General features: G+C 37.0%; 1 protein-coding gene across 1 annotated transcript; it reads left to right on the top strand.

The window, feature by feature from the left end:
- Positions 1-2,546: 2,546 nt before the first annotated feature.
- Positions 2,547-4,346, top strand: LOC141490114 (C-C motif chemokine 4-like). The gene is made up of 3 exons (XM_074190374.1): positions 2,547-2,863; positions 3,390-3,504; positions 3,937-4,346. The coding sequence occupies exons 1-3, from the start codon at positions 2,791-2,793 to the stop codon at positions 4,049-4,051; spliced, it is 303 nt and encodes a 100-aa protein (XP_074046475.1). The 5' UTR covers positions 2,547-2,790; the 3' UTR covers positions 4,052-4,346.
- Positions 4,347-23,474: the final 19,128 nt, after the last annotated feature.

Genomic DNA, 23,474 nt, shown 5'->3' with positions numbered 1-23,474 from the left:
TTTTTTTGGATTACCATCATTACTCATTAACGCCATCATTTCCTAAAATAAGTCCTCCCATGTAAAAAAGAGTAAGTATAATTAGCAAAACAATTCAAGCCACTGACCATGTCTGAAAATATTTGCCTCATTTGACACCTCTAGTCCATTAACTTACCTGCCTATAGGGGTGAAATATGCTTCATTTTTAGTTTTCTAATGGAATAATTAGTCATTGCAATCAGCAGCATTCAGTCATTCAAAGTTACATTCATCTACAATATCATAGTCATTGCATCAGTTCTTTTCTAGTTCCATTCACTTCAATCCAGTATCAGAATCATTAACGTACCAAAACAGGAAAACAGGATTGGGCTAACTTGAGGACATCACCCAGTTGGGGAATGATTCCATATGTTACCAAATCTTCTGGGAAAACCAGAAGGCAGTTAGACAAAAATCAGACTTAGACCAGTATCTTACATTTTATGCTGTGGCAATGTGTAATGTTTCTCAGAAGTATATTCTTGGCACAAAAAAAAAAGGTTGAATTCTTTAGAAAGTACTCAGCTTTCACTTTACAGTCACCTTTTTCATAGTAAGAAGTCAAGATCCCTGACCATCTCCCCCTTTGTTAAATATATTCTCAGGAAATCAATAACCAGTATGCTAGATAACTTATCCTGCCCTCCTTGTTTAAAATCCAGGAAGAGATGAACAATAAATCAGATAGTACTGTATAGGGATGATAGTCTGTGAAAGGCAATTGGGGAACTCAATATTGTGACCTTCATAGTCAGGACCCCAAGGAGATGAATGATTTCCCCTATGTTTTGTTTTTGGATAAATAGTCCCCTCTCTCTTGTTTCCAGGTGATCTTCTCGGACAGATGACTTCTACTTATATAGGTTTTCAGTAAATCCCAGAGAATAAAACTTCATTTCTAATTTATATTTTCTATCATTCTATTTTAACCCTAAATTTTTAAGCTTTACAGCTACAATATCCTCTAAAGAGGCACAAGCCCTGGATATAGAAGTTCATATCAGAAGCAAACTAGAGGAAAAAGGAAGGAAATACTTTTCCTATTAAAGTCATTCCTAAATTCATTCACTGACAGTATCATCTATTATATACACATCTTCATCATCTCTGTATAACTTGTTTTATTGATTTAGAGTGAATTTTATTTTCATTTTTTTAAAAAAGACATATTCATGATGATATTGTATTAAACATTATCTAATAATGCTAGCCATTATTTCATGCCTCCACTTCCTCTACAGAGTCTCACATTACCACCTTTCACTTAAAAGGGTCCCCCTCAGTTTATATAATCCTGCCTGAAGTCAGAAATCCCAAGACTGAATCCTGAATCTGTTACTAACTAGTTGTTTAAAATTGGACAAGACACTTCATGATAATAACTGATAATTTTATAGCCAACTGTTCTATAATTCCTTTTTTAAAAAAAATTGTATTTATTTAAGGCAATGGGGTTACGTGGCTTGCTCAAGGTCACACAGCTAGGTAATTTTTAAGTGTCTGAGGTTGAATTTGAACTCAGGTCTTCCTGACTCCAGGGCTGATGCTCTATCCACTGCACCACCTAGCTGCCCCTTATAATTCCACTTATTATATTGTTGGCTGTGAGGTTGAAGATTACCAGGAAGTAAGTTTTGGAGATGAAACTTGACTCCAGATCTTGGCTCCAAGTTTCAGTTTCTATTCACTAAATATCATTTTCATTTCCTCATGAATAAAATGAAGACAAGAATAATAACCCTGCTTACTTCACAGGGTTACTGTGAGGATTAAATAGTCAATGTCTGGGCAGCTAGGTGGTGCAGTGGATAGAGCACCAGCCCTGGAGTCAGGAGCACCTGAGTTCAAATATGGCCTCAGACACTTAATAAATGCCTAGCTATGTGGCCTTGGGCAAGCCACTTAACCCCATTGTCTTGCAAAAACTAAAATAAACAAAAAAATTTAACCCTTGAAAAGTTATAAAAATAAAAGCAGTTTATAGCATCATATAAGAAGGTAGACAAAGAAATGGACCAAGTCTAGAAGTTCACATTGCCTGTTCATGCTCTGTGCCCATTTCCACAAAAATCTTCCATTGGAGATTCCTGATAAAGCTACAGGTGGTTTCCTCTTTTTTGAACTAGTTTCCTTGAGTGGAAAGATGTGGAAGCAGCAGACCTAGGACCATATCCAAGATCTGCTTCTGACTACCAGTGAGACCTTGGACAAGTTACTTCTCTCTGGGCCAGTTTCTTCAGTTGTTAAATCAAAATGTTGGCTAGACTATTAATGACTCTTCTAGTTTTAAATCTATAATCCTAAAATCTAGACAGTTATGATATCAAAGCAGAATGAAGGTCATGTTGAATGACCTTCAAAGCAATGGTCAACATAGCTCTCTTTCCTGTGAATTTTGCTTTTGTTTCATCTGTCTCTGCTGCTATCACAAGTTCACCACTTCCCCCTTAGCACCCTGGCTACCCACTGCACACATACTTCTGTTTCCCTCCACCCTCTTCTTTCCCCCAATGATGAAACTGCCCTGGGAGAGAAAATTTCAGTCCTTGACAACAGCCTTGTATTTCCTAGGTTCAACTTAGAATTTCCAATTCCTACCATGACATCAGCTCTTCAGTGGAATTTCCATTCTTTATGTTGCATCCATCTTTCTGGGTACTTCCAGAAGTCTCTATAAAAAGAGGGTCCAAACATGAGACAGAGTCACAGACCTCCAGAGTCTCTTAGCTTGTGTTGCTCCTCCAAGCCCTCTTTCCTCTCAGCATCATGAAGGTCTCTGTGGTTGCCCTCTCCATCCTCATAGTCATGGCCTTCAGTTCTCTGGCATTCTCAGCACCAAGTAAGTGAGCTTCCTGCTCCCCTCAGTTACTGGCTCTCATCATAGACCAGATAGAACCTGTACAGGAGATAATCCTAATCTGAACATAGGGTTCTGATGAGTGTGGGAAGGAGAGCACTAAAAGATAGGGACAGAAGCAGAGGGGATGTCTATGTCTTTGGACTTGAACTGTTGAACAGTTAACAACAACCTTGTTGGTATTTTCTTGGTTAATACATAAGATCAAGATAGGACAAGAGGCACTAGACTGAAAATTAGTCCTGTTAGGTTCTAGTTCTGGCTCTGACACTCCATATTTGTGACCAGAGCCTTTCTCTCTATAAGGCAGGATCTGGATGGGTTGATCTCAGACTTCCCAAGCAGCTCTCTTTGTTTTCTCACTCTGGGCATGGGCACAACAGGTCTGATCTTCCTCCATACATAGAGAATCACACCTACCACCAATGTTCCTGTGATAGTCACCACCTGAGGAACATTAGTGTTAATATGTGACCTTACTGATTTCAGATATCTTTTTCCTTTACAGTGAGCTCCAACTCTCCTACCTCCTGCTGCTTCACCCGTGTCAAGCAACAGATCCCCAGAAAAATTGTGACAGGCTATTACAGTACTAGCAGCCTGTGCTCCCTACCAGCTGTAGTGTGAGTATCTAGCTACCCACTGATTCTTCTTAGGGGACACAGGATGAGATGATAGAGAAAATGAAGCCATTTGCCACTTTGACCAAATGACTAGATCAGGAACTCTGGTGAAACTGTGGGAAATCCATAATCCGTGTTGGACCCATGGCCTGGTTAGAGCTCTAGGAAGTAAGATAGGTGCAACTCTCTCCAATGGGGAGAGGTCATTGTGAAGCAACTAGAATTTGTGGAATTTGTGACCAAGAAGGAGGTTGGGATAATCTCTCCTGTGGATGTCTCTAGAAAGAGACAGATGGACTCAGTGGACTGAGGGAAGTTTTAGAAGATGGAAGAATAGTTCCTTAATCCCTTCCAGAAAAATAAAGAAAACTTCTCTTCTTCTCTAACCAAAAAGCAACTTGGTTTTTCCTCTCCTTTCTTCTCATTCCATAGGTTCCAGACCAAAAAGGGACGGCAGCAATGTGCTAACCCCAGTGATGCCTGGGTTCGGAAGTACATGGATGATGCAGAGCTAAAAACTCAGAGCCTCAGTGACCTAGGACAATGATTCTTAAAGGAAATTGGACCAAGCTGAGAAATTCCATAGTCAGTGGAAATCTCCCCAGACCCTAATCTTCCTGAGAAGTTTTTATCTGTGAAATTTAATTTATGTAAATTATCTGGTAGCAGCATTGGATGTTTATTGTTGATATTTGCACTTTTGGAGGACACCTGTCCCCCACAGAGACTTCTATTAGCAGCTAAATCTTGGTTCCTTTGAGTCATGGGGCCATCTGCTGGTTTCTATGAACAGATATCTGTTGGATAAGGATTTCATAATAAAACTTTTTCAAACCATATGTTTTCTGTGTGTTTTTGGTATTCCAGGAGAAATCGGATTGTTAAGCTAGAGATCTTTTATTATCATACCAGATAGGGAAGGAATTGTCAGACATTTGTTCTGAGGGGAAAAAATGGTCATTTTAGTGTATAGCAATCTCAATTTGAGTTAGCACCTTGAGTGGCCCCCAAATAGCTAATCTAATTGAGACACCTAATTCATACTGTGGTCTGTCCATTTCTGAGCACCAAAGCTTAAGAAGAATATGGGAAGCTGGATAGTGTCCAGAAAGGGGCAATCAGGAAGAAGGGCCTAGAGTCCCTGTCATTCAAGAATGAATTTAAGGTAGTCTTGTGAAGAAAAGAAGAGATTCACAAAGGTTATTATACTTGCATTCAAGTATCTGAAGAGTTTTCATGAGGAAAAGGGGTAACATTTATATGGTTTGTGCCCACCATGAGCACATGTAAATAGAGACTTGATAATAAGAAAATCTTTCTAATAATTAAAGCTGCCTAAAACCAGCATCCATTTATCTCAGATGGCAGTTGGTTCCTCTCCTTGGATGTTAATAGAGATTGAGTGACTACCTATAGAGGAAGTTCTAGTAGGGGGTTCTTTCAAGTATATCTTGGAATAGATGGCTACAGGGGTTCCCTTCAAGTCTCAAATTCTACGATTCTGTATATTGTGAGGGAAAAATCCAGAAATAGTGTTTATGTAAGAGTTATGTTAAGGGCAAAGGAGAAGAAAGAGAATGAGGAAAGAGGTCATCAAAATGAGAAGTATTTCACATCATGTAACAAGAGGGGAAAATGCTCCTTATGAGTCAGAATAACTAGGTTCAAATCTTGTCTTCACTATTTGATTTACATGTGTAACATAGCTAGGCTGGGCTTCTATGTGGATTCAGTATATCTAACATTAACCTAACAACTAATTGTTTCAATGCTGAAGGAATTATTTGTAAACTGGCAAATTTTGATTTGGAATCAGTGGGTATGAATTCTTGTCCTTTGGCTTTGACACATTAGCTTTCAAATGAAATTTTATAGACATAGACTTCTATATAAAGGCATACACTTTTTTTAAATAAGGGTGGGTTATTGATTGAGTAATAAAAGTAAATGGTTCAACCTCTCTTAAAATAAGTTATAAGATGTTAGATAACAAGCCTCAAGCAACCAATCCAGTCTAATACTTTAGATTAAAGGAGAAAAATCCTTGGCTGAACAAGTGTGAAAACAGAAAGAACATTTGGATTGACTGAAGAAACTTATTCATATCTTGTGATTCTCCTATCAAATAGAAGCTCAATCAGGAAGAGGAAGGGGGTAGGTGGAAGTGAAGAAATAAAAAGACAGACAGAGTCAGATATAGAATGACAAAGAGAATTAAAGAAACAGAGAAAGAGAAAGAAAGAGGGAGAGATGGAGAAAGAGACGGGAGAGAGAGAGAGAGAGAGAGAGAGAGAGAGAGAGAGAGAGAGAGAGAGAGAGAGAGAGAATAGATAGAGACAGAAAGACAGAAAAGCAGAGAGACAGACAGAGGAGGGAAGAGGCAGGGACAGAGAGGCAAAGACAGACAGACAGAAAGACACAGGAACACAGAGAGCTAGAGGGAGTCAGACGGATCCAAATAAAGTCATAAATGATTGTTGACAATCTTGTTGACAAAATACCTAACAAATGGTTTTATATATGATTTTTTAAATACAAAGGTAAACACTGATAATGTTTGTCCTTCATTATAAAAGAAGGCACAACATCAGGGAGGTGATGCCGTGACAAGCACATGAATTGGATTTGAGTTGGGGGGGGTGGGATTGGGCTATATCACCAGCCTCACTTTCTCCTCCAGAACCATCTAGGTCCAATGGTCAGTGATGAATCAAGATGACTAGAGATGACCCAGGATGAGAGGCAATTAGGATTAAGTGACTTACCCAAGGTCACATAGCTAGCAAGAGGCAAGTATATTCAAACTCCTATCCTCTTGACTGCAAGACCAGTGCTCTAACCACTGCACTACTGAGTTGCCCTACAGAGAAGCAATAGACCTTCTTGAACTGCTCTAAATGGTCTGTTAAGTATGTATTAAACTTATCACAATGGTAAGTAAATTCCCTTGCTTGTCTGAATCTCCTTTTGAATTTTCTTCTTTCTTCTATTATCTTCTATTTATTAAATTTTTTTACACTGATACACATTTCTTTTTTTCTTTTTTGCAACACCAATACTACCCACCGATCTCCATTTTCCCTCCTACCTAATGTAACAAATACTTATAATCAAACAAAATAAATAAAAACATTAACCATGGTTGAAAATATTTTCTCCCTTTATAGTACTTTTAGTGTATGGCAATATACTCGAGCAAGATTTATCTGAAAAGCATGATCAGCCATCTCACTGACCACCATTCTCAATAATTTCCAAGTTGCTTCTTTCCACATTACTGTTATCACTGTATACAATACAATTTTCTACTCTCTCCTTTTCACTTAATTCTGATACAGAAGCAGGTAAAAATGACAGCATAGACTTTGGTAAACTAAAAGACATCACCTACTAGGATAAGGACTCTCTTCAACCAAATTGTGGGGAAAACCTGAAAAGTTTGGGAAAAATTATATTTAGACCAAGATCTTACACCATATACTTCAAGACAATTTCCTTATGAATAAAATCCGGATACCTCACAAGCCAAGAAGATTCATTATGTTTAATTGAGCTCCTTAAGATGGATGAGGTCGCATAGTGGATAGAGTACAGACTCTGGAGTCAGGAGGACCAGAGTTCAAATTCAGCCTCGGACACTTACTAGTTGTGTGTCCCTGGGCAAATCACTTAATCCCAATTGATCCTGAAAAATAAAAAGATGGAATGGGGTAATAAATGTCAAAATTATCATCACATAAGAAGACAGATGTAGGAATAGGCCCAAACTCTACAGTCCTCATAACCAACTTCTGCTCATGACCACCATTTACAATAAACACCCCAGTTTCCCTTGTAAATTCTGGAGTCTCAATTTAAAGTTTATGTGTATTCTATCTCATAGGATAGGTATCTGCCCGCTGACATAGGTGAAGCAGCAGGTCATAGAAGAATATCTATCTTTCTGTCAATGTATACATATGTGCAAATATATATTTACATATACACACAAATATATATATATATATATATATATATATATATATATATATATATATATAAATTTGTGATTGGAATGGGAATAAACTACAACTCATTTTAAACTTGGTATTTTAGGTGAAACTATGTCTCAACCAATCAATCACATATTAGCTATAGACTGGGTGCAAAATGTCCTTTGAACTCAAATGGCCTTACAGTTGAATCATGTTAGGAGAGTCAAGGAAAGTTAGCCTTAGTCTAGGGATCTTCTATGAATTATCAAATTAGTTGAGATTTGATAAGCTTCAGAAATTGGGGTATATGGGTTTTCCAGTATACCCTTGCTGTGGAGGGGGAAATATATAAGGAGAAATCCTTGTTAAAACCTCAGCCAGGTCTTCTTACCTCTCCGACCCCATATCCCTGATTCATCTGGATGAATATCATGCTTGCATATATTGGTAAATGTATTGGTGTAATGGTTCCTGAAGATTTTAGAGTTCCAATCTTTCCATTATTTCCATTCAATGTCTCAGTTTTATCTGGGTGTTGTTCTCTATATCACAAGCTAAGAAAATTCATCATGTTTAATTGAAATCCTTAAAGAATCCATGAATGAAACTGCAACCAGAAACTGTGATTTACATCTCTGCCATTAGTAAAACTATCAATCACCAAGTTGTCTAATCAACTCTATACTCTCTAAGCTTGAGCCCACTTTCCCCTGGACTCTTTATTTTTTGTTTTTTGCAAGGCTTGCCCAAAGTCACACAACTAGGTAATTATTAAGTGTCTGAGACCAGATTTGAATTCAGGTCATCCTGACTCCAGGGCTGGTGATCTATCTATACCACCTAGTTGTCCTTCCCCTGGACTTTTTTTTTTAGGTTTTTTGCAAGCCAAGTGGGGTTAAGTGGCTTGCTGAAGGCCACAAGGTAATTATTAAGTGTATGAAGCTGGATTTGAACCCAGGTACTCCTGACTCCAGGGCTGGTGCTCTACTCACTGCACCACTTAACCACCCCTCTCCTGGACTCTTGAAGGAGAGTGTGTCATAGACTTTTGATAGGATGTTTTATACCAACTGTTTTTAAGGAACCACCTTAGCTAATACTACTTTGTAAAAACTACTTCTATCTGGATGATTCGATTGATTCCCAACTGATAATTTTAGAGGGAAACAAACAAATGGGAGTTCCATTTTGGGGGATTAGAGAATAATTTCTGAAATTTCAGAAGTAGTTCTAGTAAGCTAAAGGGGTAGGAAATATATGTAGCCAAGTTTTGGGTACACAACTTATTGGGGAGATTGAGGGTTGGATGAAGATCCATTAAGTTTATATAGGCTATAGTTAAGGAGAGATTTGAATATGATCTAGGTAGGTAAAAGGCATATGTCAGTATGAAACTCATTTTGAATACCTCCTTCAAACGAGTGGTTAACATTACTAACCCTCCAAGTTGGTTTTGTCTATCTTTGCTCCTTTCTCAAGTTCACCACTTCCCCCTGAGCATCATTCTGCACCCCAATCTCACATCCTTCTCTCTTGGGCTCTCTTCCCCTTACACTCCCCCCATGATAAAACTGCACTGAAAAAGAACCTCAGTTCTTAATATCAACATTGCATTTCAGTTTCCAAACTCTTACCATGACACCATCTTTGTCTTAGAATTTACTCATTGTGGGAAACTATTTTTGAAGCAAGTATTTCTGCTAAAAGGCTCATTTATCAATATATAGAGAATTGAGTCACATTTATAAGAATACAAATCATTCCCCCAATGATAAATGGTCAAAGAATATGAACAGTAAGTTTTCAGATGAAAAATTAAAGCTATCTCTAGTCTTATTAAAAATGCCCTAAATTGTGGATAGAGCACCAACCCTGGAATCAGGAGTACCTGAGTTCAAATCCGGCCTCAGACACATAATAATTACCCAGCTGTGTGGCCTTGGGCAAGCCACTTAACCCCCATTGCCTTGCAAAAACTAAAAAAAATGCCCCAAATCATAATTGATTAGAGAAATGCATGTAACTCTTGAGGTACCATCTCACATATATCAGATTTCCTAATATTGTAGAAAAGGAAAATGATAATTGTTTGAGGCAATGTAGGAAAATTGGGACACTAATGCATTGTTGGAGAAGTTCTGAACTGATTTAACTATTCTAGAGAGCAATTTCAACTATGCTCAAAGGGCTATAGAACTGTTCCTAACCTTTGATTCAACAATTCCACTACCAGGACTTTATCCCAAAGAAACCATAAAAATAGGGAAAGGACCCTCCTGTACATGTACATCAGTTGTTTTATTGGTGTCCAAGAATTGGAAATTGAATGAATGACCATTAATTGGGGAATGACTGAACAAGTTGTGGTATATGAATATAATGGAATATTGCTGTGCTATAAAAGATGATAATGATGATGAGCAGGCAAAATTCACAAAAACCTGCAAGGACTTACATGAACTGATATTAAGTGAAGTGAGCAGAACCAGAAGAGTATTGGCAACACTGTGTGATGATCAAGTATAATAGACTTAGCTCTTCTTAGCAATACAATTACCCAAGACAATTCCAAGACTAGTGATGGATAAGTCTATCTATATCAAGAGACAAATTATGGATTCTGAATATAGCTCAAAGCATACTATTTTCACTTTGGGGTTTTTTCTGTATTTTCCTTTTTATTCTGTTTCATCTTTCACAAAATGACTAATGTGAAAATCGATTTTATATGAGTACATGTATAATATCAATTGCTTATCATTTTAGGAAAGGGGGAAGGGAGGGAGAAAAGGAGAAATATTTGGAACTCAAAATCTTGTAAAAATGAACCCTAAAGGGGCAGCTAGGTGGTGCAATGGATAGGGCATGGCCCTGGTGTCAGGAGTACTTGAGTTCAAATCCGGCCTCAGACACTTAATAATTACCTAGCTGTGTGGCCTTGGGTGAGCCACTTAACCCCATTGCCTTGCAGAAGCCTAAAAAATAAAAAATAAAAAAATGAATGCTAAAACTCTCAAATAATTGGAATTTGAGGAGAATCACTGAGAAATGGCTGAACAAATTTTGAGATCTGATTATGAAGGAATACTTTTCTGCTATAAGAAATGATGAGCAGGATATTCACAGAAAAACCTGGAGAGACTTACACAAGCTGTTGCAAAGTGAAATGTACTGTGTACAAAGTAAAAACATAAAGTAAGATGATTAACTATGAATGACTTAGCTGTGCTTAGCAATACAGGGACTGAAAAGACTGAGGGGGCAGAGCCAAGATGGCGACAAGAAAGGATCCAGTCTTAGGCGCTCTCTGATAAAACCCATAAGCTAAGGACTCTAAGTAAACTTCTGAGAGACAGAACCCACAAAGGGACCCAGAGAGGCAGTTCTCCTACTCAAGGTAACCTGGAAAAGAGCAGAAAGGCTCTGGTCTCTGGGGTTGGAGGGGCGGCTGCCAGAGGGGTGGCCCGCCAGAGGGAAAGAACTTCAGACTCCTGGAGGCAACCCTAGGGTGCTGGGAGCCCCAGCTCACAGCAGCAGGGGAGTCTCCTGAACTACACCCGGGGAGCACCGGGCACAAAGTGGGGGAACAGCGGGGGACCTCTGCCAGAGCGAACACGTGGAGTCCAGCCCTCAGGGCACACAGCCAGCAGCATGGTCTTTCAGCAGCCCAGATCCAGGAACAGAAGCAGGCAGAGCCAGTAAGCAGGAGCCTCCAGGGCATGAGCCCATTGAGCTGAGGGAGGGGAGTGAAGAGAGAGAGACTGCAGAGCTCTGTCCTCTGCCTCTGGAACAGGACTCTGGGGCTCTGAACACATTCAGATACTGATCACAGTCTAGGCCCCCACACAGAACAGCAGTGGCCCCCTCCACCTCAGGCCTGTGGCAGACAGGAGCGCATATGGTTATTCACATACCAGGAGGGAGGACAGAGCCTCACACACTGAGACCCTTGTGGGAGTGCCCCAAAAGCTCAGAAAGCACCCCCAAAACAGGCTTAGGCAGGGGAAATGAGCAAGCAGAGAAAAATGAGGAACACCATTGAGAAATATATTATCTATGATCCCAAGGAGGATGGATATACTCAGTCTGAAGATGATGAAACACAAGCTCCTGCATCTAAAGACTCCCAGAAAAACAAAACTGGGATTAGGCTATGACAGAGCTCAAAAAAGACTGAAAATAAAATGAGGGAGTTAGAAGAAAAAACTGGGAAAAGAAATGAGAGAGATGCAGGAAAAACATGAAAATGAAGTCAGCAGCTTAGTCAAGGAAATCCAAAAAAATGCTGAAGAAAATAACATCCTAAAAACCAGCTTAGGTCAAATGGATAAAACAGTTCAAAAAAGTTATTGAAGAGAAGAATGCTTTAAAAAGCAAAATTGGCCAGATGGAAAAAGAGATAAGAAAACTCTCTGAGGAGAACAAATCCTTCAGACAAAGAATAGAATTCAGGGAGATCGATGAATTTACCAGAAATCAGGAATCAATACTTCAAAGCCAAAAAAAAAAAGAAAAATTAGAAGAAAATATGAAATATCTCATTGAAAGAACAACTGATGTGGAAAACAGATTTAGGAAAGATAATTTAAAAATTATTGGAATACCTGAAAGTCATGATCAGGAAAAGAGCCTTGACATCATTTTCAAAGAATTACTACAGGAAAATTGCCCTGATATTCTAGAAGCAGAGAGCAAAATAGAAATGGAGCAAATCCACTGATCCCCCTGAGAAAGAGATCCCAAAAAACCAACCCCTAGAAATATTATAGCCAAGTTCCAGAACTCCCAAGTTAAAGAGAAAAATGTTACAAGCAGCCAGAAGGACACAGTTCAAATATCATGGAGCTGCAGTCAGGATCACACAGGACTTAGCAGCAACTACATTGGAAGCTCGTAAGGCTTGGAATATAATATACTGGAAGGCAAAAGAGCTTAGAATGCAACCAAGAATGAACCACCCAGCAAGGCTGAATGTCTTCTTCCAGGGAAAAAGATGGCCTTTCAATGAACCAGGGGAATTTCAAATGTTACTTTTGGAATGGCCAGAACTGAACAGAAGGTTTGATCTTCAGATACAGGACTCAGGTGAAGCATGGAGATTGGAGGAGAGGGGGAAAATATGAGGGACTTAATAATGATGAACTGCATGTATTCCTGCATAGAAAAATGATACTGAAAATACTCATATGAACCTTCTCAGCTAATAGAGCAGGTAGAGGGAGCTTTTGTAGTTGAAGCACAGGAGAAAGCTGAATTCGAAGATAAAATATGGTGTAAAAATGGAGTCAATAAAAAAAAAGGGAAATGGAATGGGAGAAAGAAAAAGGAGAGGGGGGAATAGGCCAAGATATTTCATATAATAAGATTTTTCTTTATTACAATGAGCTATTGCAATGATATGGAAGGGGAGAGGCAAGGGGGAATGAGGGAACCTTTGCTCTCATCGGAGGTGGCTAGTAGAGGAAACAGCATATATACTCAATGGGGTATAGACATCTGGAGTAAGAAGGAGGGGGGGAGCAGGGGGAAGGGGTGGGGATGTGAATAAAGGAGGAGAGGATGGGCCATGAGGGGAGAGTGGTCAGATATAACACATTTTCTTTTTTACTTCTTGCAAGGGGCTGGGATTGGAAGGCCTGTCCAGGACCATGGGGCCAGGTGGATTCTGGGCCTAAGGGGTGGTATGGGGGCTCAGGGCTTCTTGGCCCCAGGACCCGGGATCTGTCTGCTGCGCCACTCAGCAACCCTACAGCAGAGTCAGAGTGAAAGGAGAGAGAAAATATAGTACAAGGTAGTGGAGAAATAAGAAAGGAGGGAGTTGCGATCAGCAATGGCAACGTTGGAAAAATATGGAAGTAACTTTTGCGATGGACTTACCATAGAGAATGTGATCCACCCATGACAGAGTTGTTGGTGTTGGAACAAAGACTGAAGCATATTTTTTATTATTATTATTTGGGGGAGGGTGCAGGGCAAATGGGGCTGGGTGGCCTGCCTGGGGCCACATAGCAGGGTGGTGTTTGGGTGTCTGAGGCTGGATTTGGACCTGGGTGCTCCTGGCTCAAGGGCCAATGCTCTGTCCACCACCTAGCCACCCCTACTATTATTACTATTTTATTTTATTTTGGGTCTTTTTTTTCTTCTTTTTGGTTTTTGCAGGGCAGTGAGGATCGGATGGCTTGCATGTCACACGGCTGGGTGATTGTTGGGGCTACAGGGCTGGATGTGGGCTCGGGTGCTCATGGCTCCAGGGCTGGTGCTTCGTCCATTGTGCCACCTGGCCATCCTACAATTTTTACCATTTTTTTCTATTTTAATTTTTTTCCTCTCCCCTTTATTTTATCACTCAAGCAAGTCTGTATTCATGGGGGGAAGGGGGTATTTCATTTACTCTTAAACAAGAATATTTTATTAATGTAAAAAAACATTTGTACAAAATGAGAATAAAAAATAAAATAAAAAAAAGAAAAGACTCTGAAAGACTTATAATGAAAAATGCTATCCATCCCCCAAAAAAGAACTAGCTGTATTTGAACACAGATTGAAGTATACTTTTGTACTTTATTTTTTGAAGGGTTTGGGGGGGGGTCTATGTTTTCTTTTACAGAATGACTATTATGGAAATACTTTATATAACTACATATGTATAACATATCAAATTGCTTGCCATCTCAATTGGGGGGTCGGGCATGATGGAGGAAGAAAGGAAAGAATTTGGAACTCAAAATGTAAAAAATAAATGTTAAAAATTATTTTTAACATGTAACTGAAGGAAAAATAAAATACCAAATAAATTTTAAAAAATGAATGAATTCCCAACCCAGCAAACCAGGGGCAGGTCTTAGAAGTCACTGAATCAGCAGTGGTAGCTGTTGCTTCAGTAGTTCTCAACCTAAAGAATGTAAGGGGATTAAATAAAGGAAAAAGGAGATGACAGGGATCTCTTTGCTAACAGTGAGGCAGGATTCTGTTGTCTTAACCATACTTGGGTCCTGGTCACAGTTCTGGGGACAAGGAGAAGCACACCTGAGTTTGTTGCCCCAGGAAAGCGGGGACCCTCCTTACAGTTCCAGGGAAGAAAAGAGTGTTTGTGGTCACTCACAGATCAGAGCACAGCTCCAGGTGAACAATGAACTTTCTCCTTAGTTCATACTACCTTGGAAAAACTGAAAACTTACAGGTGCCCTGAAGTATCTCTGAAAACAGATGGACGTTCTGTGAAATATGGAATTTTTAAACTTTCCTTATGAAAAGACCAGAGCTGTACAGAAAAATTTGATCATCAAATCCAAGACTCAAGAGAAGCTTAAACAGGTAAGGAGGAAAGGGAAATCATAAGAGACAATGAGTTTGAACTGTTTTTATTCCTACATGGGAAGAAGATAATTCTTTAGAACTTTGCTATTATAGGAGCAGTTAGAAATATATATATATATATATATATATATATATATATACATATATATATATATACATACATATACACATACAGAGAGAGTTCAGGTATGACTTGAATATTAAGGGATAAAATCTAAAACATAAAACTAAGGAGTGAGAGAGGAATGTGCTGGGAGAAAGGGTAGAGAGAATGTAGAATGGGGTAAATTATCTTCTATAGAGACAAGAAAAAGTTTTTACAGTAGAGGGAAAGAAGGGGGAACTGAGGGGAGAGTGAGTGAACTTTGGTCTCATCAGAATTGTCTCAATGGAAGAATAACACTTCCCCAATTTAATGTAGAAGTCTATATTTTTCTTCAGGAAAGTAGGAGGAGAAGAGGATGAGGGGGTGAGGGAAAGGATGGCAGATTGGGGAAGGGGATAGTTAGAAATAAAACACTTTTGAGACAGTACTGGGTGAAAGAAGTTATAGAGAATAAAATAAATGGGTGTGGGTAAGAATAGCATGGAGGGAAATACAGCTGGCAATAGTTACTAAAAATATTATGAAGTAAGTTTCTCTGTTAAAGGCCTCATTTCTCAAGCATATAGAGAACTTAGTCAAATTTATAAAAATAAAGAACTATTAATGAATGATCAAAAGATAAGAACAGTTTTAAGATAAAGTTATTAATGTTATATATAGTCATATAAAATATTCTAAATCACTCTTGATTGGAGAATTGCAAATTAAAACAATTCTGAAGAACTACCTCATATCTATTACATTGGTGAATGAGACAGAAAAAGGAAATGACAAATGTTGGAGGGATGTAGGAAAAATGAGACATTAATGCACTGTTGGTGGAGTCATTGACTGATTCAATAATTCTGTGGAGCAATTTGGACTACGCTCCAAGGGCTAAAACCATCAATGCCCTTTGACCTAATAATGCTACTACTAAGTCTGTATCCTAAAAAAAGAGATACAAAACAAAAAAAGATAAAGGACCTATGAATACAAGGATATTTGTGGCAACTCTTTTCTGGTGATAAGGAACTGAAAATTGAGGGGATACCCATCAGTTGTGGAATGATGGAATGCTGTTCTGCTATAAGAAATATATATTTATATGCTCTCAGAAAAACCTGGAAAGACTTATGTGAACAAAAGCAAAGTTAGTGTTGTTATGTACAAAGTAAAAGCAAAATTGTAGGTTGATCAGCTTTGAATGATTTAGCTTTCTGTACAATGCAATGATCCAAGATATCTCTGAAGGATTTATGATCAAAGATACTATTGTCCCCAGAGAAAGAACTGATAGTAATTGAATACAGACTGAAACATAATTTTTCTACTATATTTTTTTATTTTTAATTTCATTTTCATCTGTTTTCTTTCACAACATGACTATTAAGGAAATGCTTTGCTTCACTACGATGTATAGCCTAAATTGAATTGTTTACTTTCTCAATGAGGGTGGTGAGGAAGGAGGAAGGGAGAGAATTTGGAACTGAAAGTTGTAAAAATAAAGATTAAAAATTGTTTTTATTTGTAAACAGGGAAAATAAAATGCTAAATAAATTTAAAAATATGAATGTAAAAATTGTCTTGACATATAATTAAGAATAAATAAAATACTATTATTTGGGGGAGTTAGGTTTTTTGGTAAGGCAATGGGGTTAAGTGGCTTGCCCAAGACCACACATCTAGGTAATTATTGAGTGTCTGAGGCCAGATTTGAACTCAGGTACTCCTGACTCCAGGGCCAGTGCTCTATTCACTGTGCCACCTAGGCACCCCAATACTATTATTTTTTCAAAAAATTAAAATAATAATAAAAAAATAAATGATAAATGGAATAGCTTCAAAAATACCTGGGAAGACACATGGATTGGCATAAAGTGAAATGAGAAGAACCAGGAAAACAGTGTATACATAAATAGCAATATTGTAATGATGACCAATTATAAAAGTCTTAACTCTTTTCATTAATACCATGATCTAGAATAGTTTCAAAGGATTCATGATGAAAAATCATCCAGAGGGAGAGAACTGATGAATTCTAAGGACAGATTGAAGCATATTATTTTTCACTTTTTTGCCACATGACTAATGTGGAAATATTTTCCAAGACTTCATATATATGATGGGTATCATGTTGCTTGTCTTCTTAATGGATGCCAGAGGAATGGAAGGAAGGAGAGAATTTGAAACTAAAAAAGAAAATTTTTTTTAAAAGACTCATGGTTCCATATATAATTCACTTTTTTTGTTCTTCTTTAAATATGGAAATGTTCATTTCTGCTATTTTGTGTCAAAAACAGAATATTGAAAATTAATATTCAAAAAATTATAATGAGTGGAGGCTAGGTGGCGCAGTGGATAGAGCACTGGCCCTGGAGTCAGGAGTACCTGAGTTCAAATCCTGCCTCAGACACTTAATAATTACCTAGCTGTGTGGCCTTGGGCAAGCCACTTAACCCCATTGCCTTGACAAAAAAATATATAATTCTTGACGGATTAGGAACCCTTGATCACAGTGTCTTGGAAAAATATTAATTGTGCTCTGCATTTTAGTCACGTTTGGTAGAAACATTTTAAAAATTTATTTAATATTTTCTAAATCCAAGCATTTCCAATGTTCCAAACTGGCCTGGTTCTTCAAACCAACACCCCCCACACACACACTCCAAAACAATTTGAGGTAAGAATTATAGGAATCTATAAGAAGCAAAATGTTATATTAAGTGAAAATGCAGTTTGAGATAAACATTTCAGAACAATATTCACTAACAGTATTCACTTAATTTTCAATTAGAGCTATACAGCACTCTTTTTGACCTCAAGAACTGAAATGGTCTCTACTCTTTGATCAATATTGTAATGCTTTCTGAATGAGACAGAGGCTATTTTCCTATGGATAGAAAAGAGAACATTTATCTTAAGTAGATCACAGACCAATCACTTCTGAGAGTAGAGAAGCTCATGATAAATTTGCCCTAAATTTGATGTCTATTCAATTAAATTTCTTTAAGAAAAGTTTTTGGGGGTGGCTAGGTGGCACAGTGGATAGAGCATCGGCCTTGGAGTCAGGAGTACCTGGGTTCAAATCTGGCCTCAGACACTTAATAATTACCTAGTCATATGGCCTTGGGCAAGCCACTTAACCCCATTGCCTTGAAAAATCTAAAAAAAGAACAAAACAAAACCCCCCAAAAAGTTTTTGATCCATAACTTGAATGACTTCCTAAGGGGACAAGTCTAAAAAAATCTTTTTAGAATGCAGAAACATATAAGTATGTGTATATTGTACATGTGTGTGTATTTACACACACACACACACACACACACATATATATATATATATACATATACATATTTTTCTCCACAAATCTTTCAAATCTTTCTAAAAATTCAAATTTAGGGGGGAGGCTAGGTGGCACAGTGGATAAAGCACTGGCCATGGAGTCAGGAGTACCTGTTAAAATCTGGTCTCGGACACTTAATAAATTACCTAGCTGTGTGGCCTTGGGCAAGCCACTTAACCCCATTGCCTTGCAAAAACTAAAAAAAAAAATTCAAATTTATAATTTATTTTTAACATTCATTTAAAAAACTTTTGAGTTATGATTTCTCTTCCTCCTTTTTGATCTCCCCCCTCACATTGAGAAGGCAACAAATGTGATGTCAATATGAAAACATGAAAAAACATATAAATTTCAATATTAGCCATGTCATTTTTTTAATGATAGCTCAGTGGTATAGTAGATAGAGTATCAGATCTGAAGTCAAGAAGATACATCTCTTTGAGTTCAAATCTGACCTCAGATGCTTATTACCTGTATGACCCTGGGCAAGTCACTCTTTATTTCAGATATTTCATCTGTAAAATGAACTGGACAAGTAAATTGCAAACCACTCCAGTATCTTTGTCAAGTAAGTTCGAAATAGGGTCATGAAGAGTTGAACAAGACTGAAATGATTGAATAACCGCAACAGAAATTTTAAAAGAAGCAAAATAAAGTGAAAAAAAAATAACTTTCACCTGTACTCAGAGTCTATAGGTTCTTTCCCTGGAGGTGGATAGCATTTTTCACCATAAAAGTCCTTTGGAATTGTTTTGGTTAATTACTAATATTTTTTTCTAGTTTTATACGGTAAATTTTTTGGTAGTTTGATTGTTATGGCACTGAATATCATAAATTAAGTCAAATCGTCATTTTTGGCATATTGACTTGTTCCAGCCATGAGGAATTAGATCTGACTTTATTTTTGTGTCAAGTGCTTTCTAATTGTGCTCATATAGTTCCTCATATAGTTCTAATTATGCTCATATATTTTTTAGCAGGCAGACTCCCACATTTTTATATTTTCTGCAGTTATTTTTAAGTGGATTTTGCCTTTCTCTTCTTATCTATGGATAAAAATAAAAGAACACTTACCTAAGGTGGACTCAGTAGGCAATATATAGAAATAATGATGATTTACATGAGTTTATTTTATATAATACAACTTTGTTAAAGTTGTTAATTGTTTGAACTAATTTTGTAGTTGATTCTCTAGGATTCCCTAAGTAGGCCATCATATCACCTTTAAGGAATAATGATTTTGTTTCTTCTTTGTCCATTCTACTTTCTTCAATCTCTTTTTCTTATTATATTTCTATAGTCAGCATTTCTAATGCATTATTAAATAATAATGGTGATGATGAGCATCCTTGTTTTACCCCTAATCTCATTGGGAAAGTTCTAGGTTATTCCCATCACAGATAATTTTAGATAGAGACTACTTATTATTTTAAGGTAAGATTTATTTATTCCTATTCTTTCTAGTGTATTTTTAATAGAAATTAGAGTTGCATTTTTTTCCTAAAGATTTTTCTGTATTTATTGATATAATTATAGGATTTTTATTATAATTACTGATATAGTCAAGTACGTTAATAATGATCTGGCCCTACATTCCTAGTATAAATCCCATTTTTGTCACAATACATAATCTTTGTTATATATTACTCTAATATCCTTGCTATTGTTTTATTTAAAATTGTGCATCAATATTTTTCAGGGAAATTGGTCTGTAGTTTTCTTTCTCTCTTTTTGTTGTTCCTGGTTGAGGTATCAGAACTATATATGCTACAAAAGGAATTTTTCAGGAATTCTTTTTTTGCCTATTTTTTCAAATAGTTAATATAATATTTATTGGAATTAACTGTTCTTTATATATATTGATAGGATTTACTTAGTCTATCTGATCTTGGGAATTTTTCTTAGGCAGCTCATGGGTGACTTTTTCAATTTATTTTTCTAAGACCAACTTATTTAAATATTCTATTTCCTCTTCTATTCATATGAAAAATTTATATTTTTATAAGTATTCATGTATTTCACTTAGATTGTCAGATTTATTGTCATATTGGGAAAATAGTTCTTAATAATATTGCTTTAATTTCATCTTCATTGATAGTGAATTTCACTCTTTTCATTTTTGTAACTAGTAACTTGCTTTTCTTGTTTTTTTAAATCAAAATAACTAATAATTTATGTTTTATTTCAATTTCATTAAATATACATTTTCCTCCCCTTGAAGGATTATACTCATTATTCTTGATTTTAATACTAATTTCTTTGCCCTTTAGAATATCATATTTCAATTCTTCTGTTCCTTTAATGTGGAAGCTGTTAATTTTTTTTTGTGATCCTATCTTTGACTCCATGATATTTGAATTATTTCTTTCTAGCTTCTTGTAATTTTTTTCCTCCTTGACCTGAGAACTCTGGAATTTGGCTTTAACATTCCTGGGTGTTATCATTTTGGGATCTCTTTCAGAAGGTGATCAGTGGATTCTTTCAGCTTCTATTTTACCCTCTAATTCCAGGATATAAGGGTAGTTTTTCTTTATAACTTTTTAAAATATGATGTTTAAAATTTTTTATCATGGTGTTCAGATAATCCAATAACTTTTAAATTATTTCTTCTGGATCCATTTTCCAGTTCAGTTATTTTTTCCAATGATATATTCTCCTCTTCCTCCTCCTCCTCCTCCTCTTCCTCCTCTTCTTCTTTCTTATTCTTCTTCTTTGGTGTTTCCAAGGTGGTATGATCTAAGGAGAGCTGTTTTCAGTGCTTTCTTGATCCTTGCTCTCCTGGCCTGTGCTCTTGTCCTTACCCAGGAAGGGAATTTGCTTCCCTATGGCCACAAGTACTAGCATTCCTCTTGGCCTTGGAATTGTGAACAGCTCTACTGCTTCCTGTGGTCATAAGCACTCGTCCTCCTCCTTGCCTTAGAACTGAGACCCAGAACTGCATATAGAACATTTAATATGACCCTTTTCAGGGTGCCAGTTTTGTATCCTCTGTAATCTCTTTTTGATCAGTTGTCTGACCCATTTACTGTCTCTAGGGTCCCAAACTTGCTGCTATTGTAGCTCCCTCTAAAGATCATAGCTAATATTAACTGAGGACACTTTAGGCTGTTCCTGATCAGCCCCCACCCTGGTGTCATAATCTTGTCCTGCTCACCTTCCAAATTGTTTTAAGTTGGAAAGATGTGTCATCCTGAATTTTTGTTGCTGCTGTCACTCCAGAATTCAATCTGAGATGTTATTTTAAAGTTGTCTGAAAAGGAATGTTAGGAGAGTTCTGATGAGTTCTTGTTTCTACTCTGCCATCTTAATTCCTTTTATTAATATATGTTTTCAGAATTCCCCTTTCTGTGATTTTAAATCTAATTGTTTGAAGCATAATCTATAGTTAGAAATTATAGTATCTTTATTTTGCATCTACTAGATTGATTGTTCTAGTTCATCCAAAATGTGGAGTTCTCAGTGTTCTGCTTTAATACAATGAATACCTCAAACAATGTAATAAGAACTATTCTAAATGGAATAACAGTATGTCAAGAGACACAATGGAATAGAAAGCATTCTTGAACTGAGATGCAGAAAGTAATGAAATGGGTATGTGACAAGACCCAGTGTTCCAACATTCATAAGTCTCCAGCCAACTGTTTCAGCTCCTGAACAGTAAGCAGAAGGCTCTGTAGGTTAACAAAGTTGCTAGAGATTGAGACAATTAAAACTTAAAAGTAACATTAATGTTCTAGTCAGTTGGACAATAGATAATTGAATCCCTTTAACCATGGCTATATCAGACTACACATTCTGAATTTAAATATTGATTTTTTAAATATGGATATAACTCTCATGTGTAAACATGCTATTTAATCTAACTAATTCTATCAAAATAATATCTTCATCTCATGTGTTTCCATCTATCCAAGCATCATCTCTATACCAATGACTCTCTAATCTGTGTATGTATGTATGTATGTATGTATATATGTATGCATCTGTATATATCCTTCACCTGTCTCTCTAACTCCAGTGATGCCTCATTACCTGCCTGCTGGACATTTCTACATGGATGACCTATTGGTATTCAACATGCTCAAAATAGAACTCATTTTTTTCTTTAAATCCTAACTTCCTCTGAACTTTTTTTTTTCTGTTAAATGACCCTTCATCCTTCCTGTTACTTATGTTTACATTCCCAGAATTATCTTTAACACTTTTTCCTTCCTCACCCTATATCCAATGAGCTCCAAGTCTTGTTGGTTCTTCCTCCATGACATCACTCTACTTACACAGTCAATTCTTGCTCAGACTTTTATCAACTCTCACCTAAATTAGTGTAGCTGTCTTCTTTTTTTAATTAATTAATTTTTCCATCCATATACCCATGTATACTTTTAAGTTACAAAATTTCCTTCTCCCCTCCCTTCCCACCCCACTCTCCACAGTGGGAAACACTTAAGTTATCATTGTATACATATTTTTGGTAAACATGTTCATGGATTAGTCATTGTCAGTAAGAGGAATTAGGATTAAGGGAAAGAGATGCATAAGAGATAATTTTTGCAAAGCACTCATCAGATTCTGGAGGATTGGGTTTTTTTTGTTTTTTTATGTTTAGTTTAGTTTTGTTTTTTCTTCCTCTGGATGGGGATAACATTGTCCATAGCTGGTCTAATATGGTTCTCTCTCTGAACTGCTGAGAGAATCTACTTCCATCAAGGTGATCATTGTTGGTATATTGTTGTTAATGTGTACATTGTTCTCTTGGTTCTGCTCCCTTCACTCAGCATCAGATCCTCTAAGTCATTCCATGCTTCTCGAGTTTGACCATGTATGGTTTCTTATAGAACAATAATATTCCGAAGTATTTATGTACCATAACTTGTTTAGTCAATCCCTGATTGATGGGCATCCCTTCAATTTCCAATTCTTTATCACTACAAAAAGAGCTGCTATGAATACTTTGGAACATGTGGGACTTTTCCCATTTTTTATAATTTCTTCTGGATAGAGACCTAGAATGGAAATTGCTGGGTCAAAGGGTGTGAAGTTTTATTGCTCTTTGGGCATAGTTCCATATTGCTCTCCAGAAAGGATGGATCCATTCACAACTCCACCAGCAATGCAGCAGTGTCCCAATCTTCCCACAATCTCTCCAACATTGATCACTTTCTCTTTTTCTCATCTTGGCCAATCTGATAGGTGTGAGGTGATGCCTCATTGTTATTTTAATTTGCATTTTTCTAATCAATAATGATT

The sequence above is a fragment of the Macrotis lagotis genome, chromosome 5 (genome assembly GCF_037893015.1).
Source record: "Macrotis lagotis isolate mMagLag1 chromosome 5, bilby.v1.9.chrom.fasta, whole genome shotgun sequence".
NCBI classification, from domain to species: Eukaryota; Metazoa; Chordata; class Mammalia; order Peramelemorphia; family Peramelidae; genus Macrotis; species Macrotis lagotis.
The sequence above is the reverse complement of the archived record's forward strand: the minus strand, read 5'-3'. Positions and strand labels throughout refer to the sequence as shown.

Coding starts and splice junctions, on each gene's coding strand:
- LOC141490114 (XM_074190374.1), top strand. CDS start 2,791: ATGAAGGTCTCTGTGGTTGCCCTCTCCATCCTCATAGTCATGGCCTTC. Junction 2,864..3,389: donor TCTGGCATTCTCAGCACCAA/GTAAGTGAGCTT, acceptor TTTCCTTTACAG/TGAGCTCCAACTCTCCTACC. Junction 3,505..3,936: donor TGCTCCCTACCAGCTGTAGT/GTGAGTATCTAG, acceptor CTCATTCCATAG/GTTCCAGACCAAAAAGGGAC.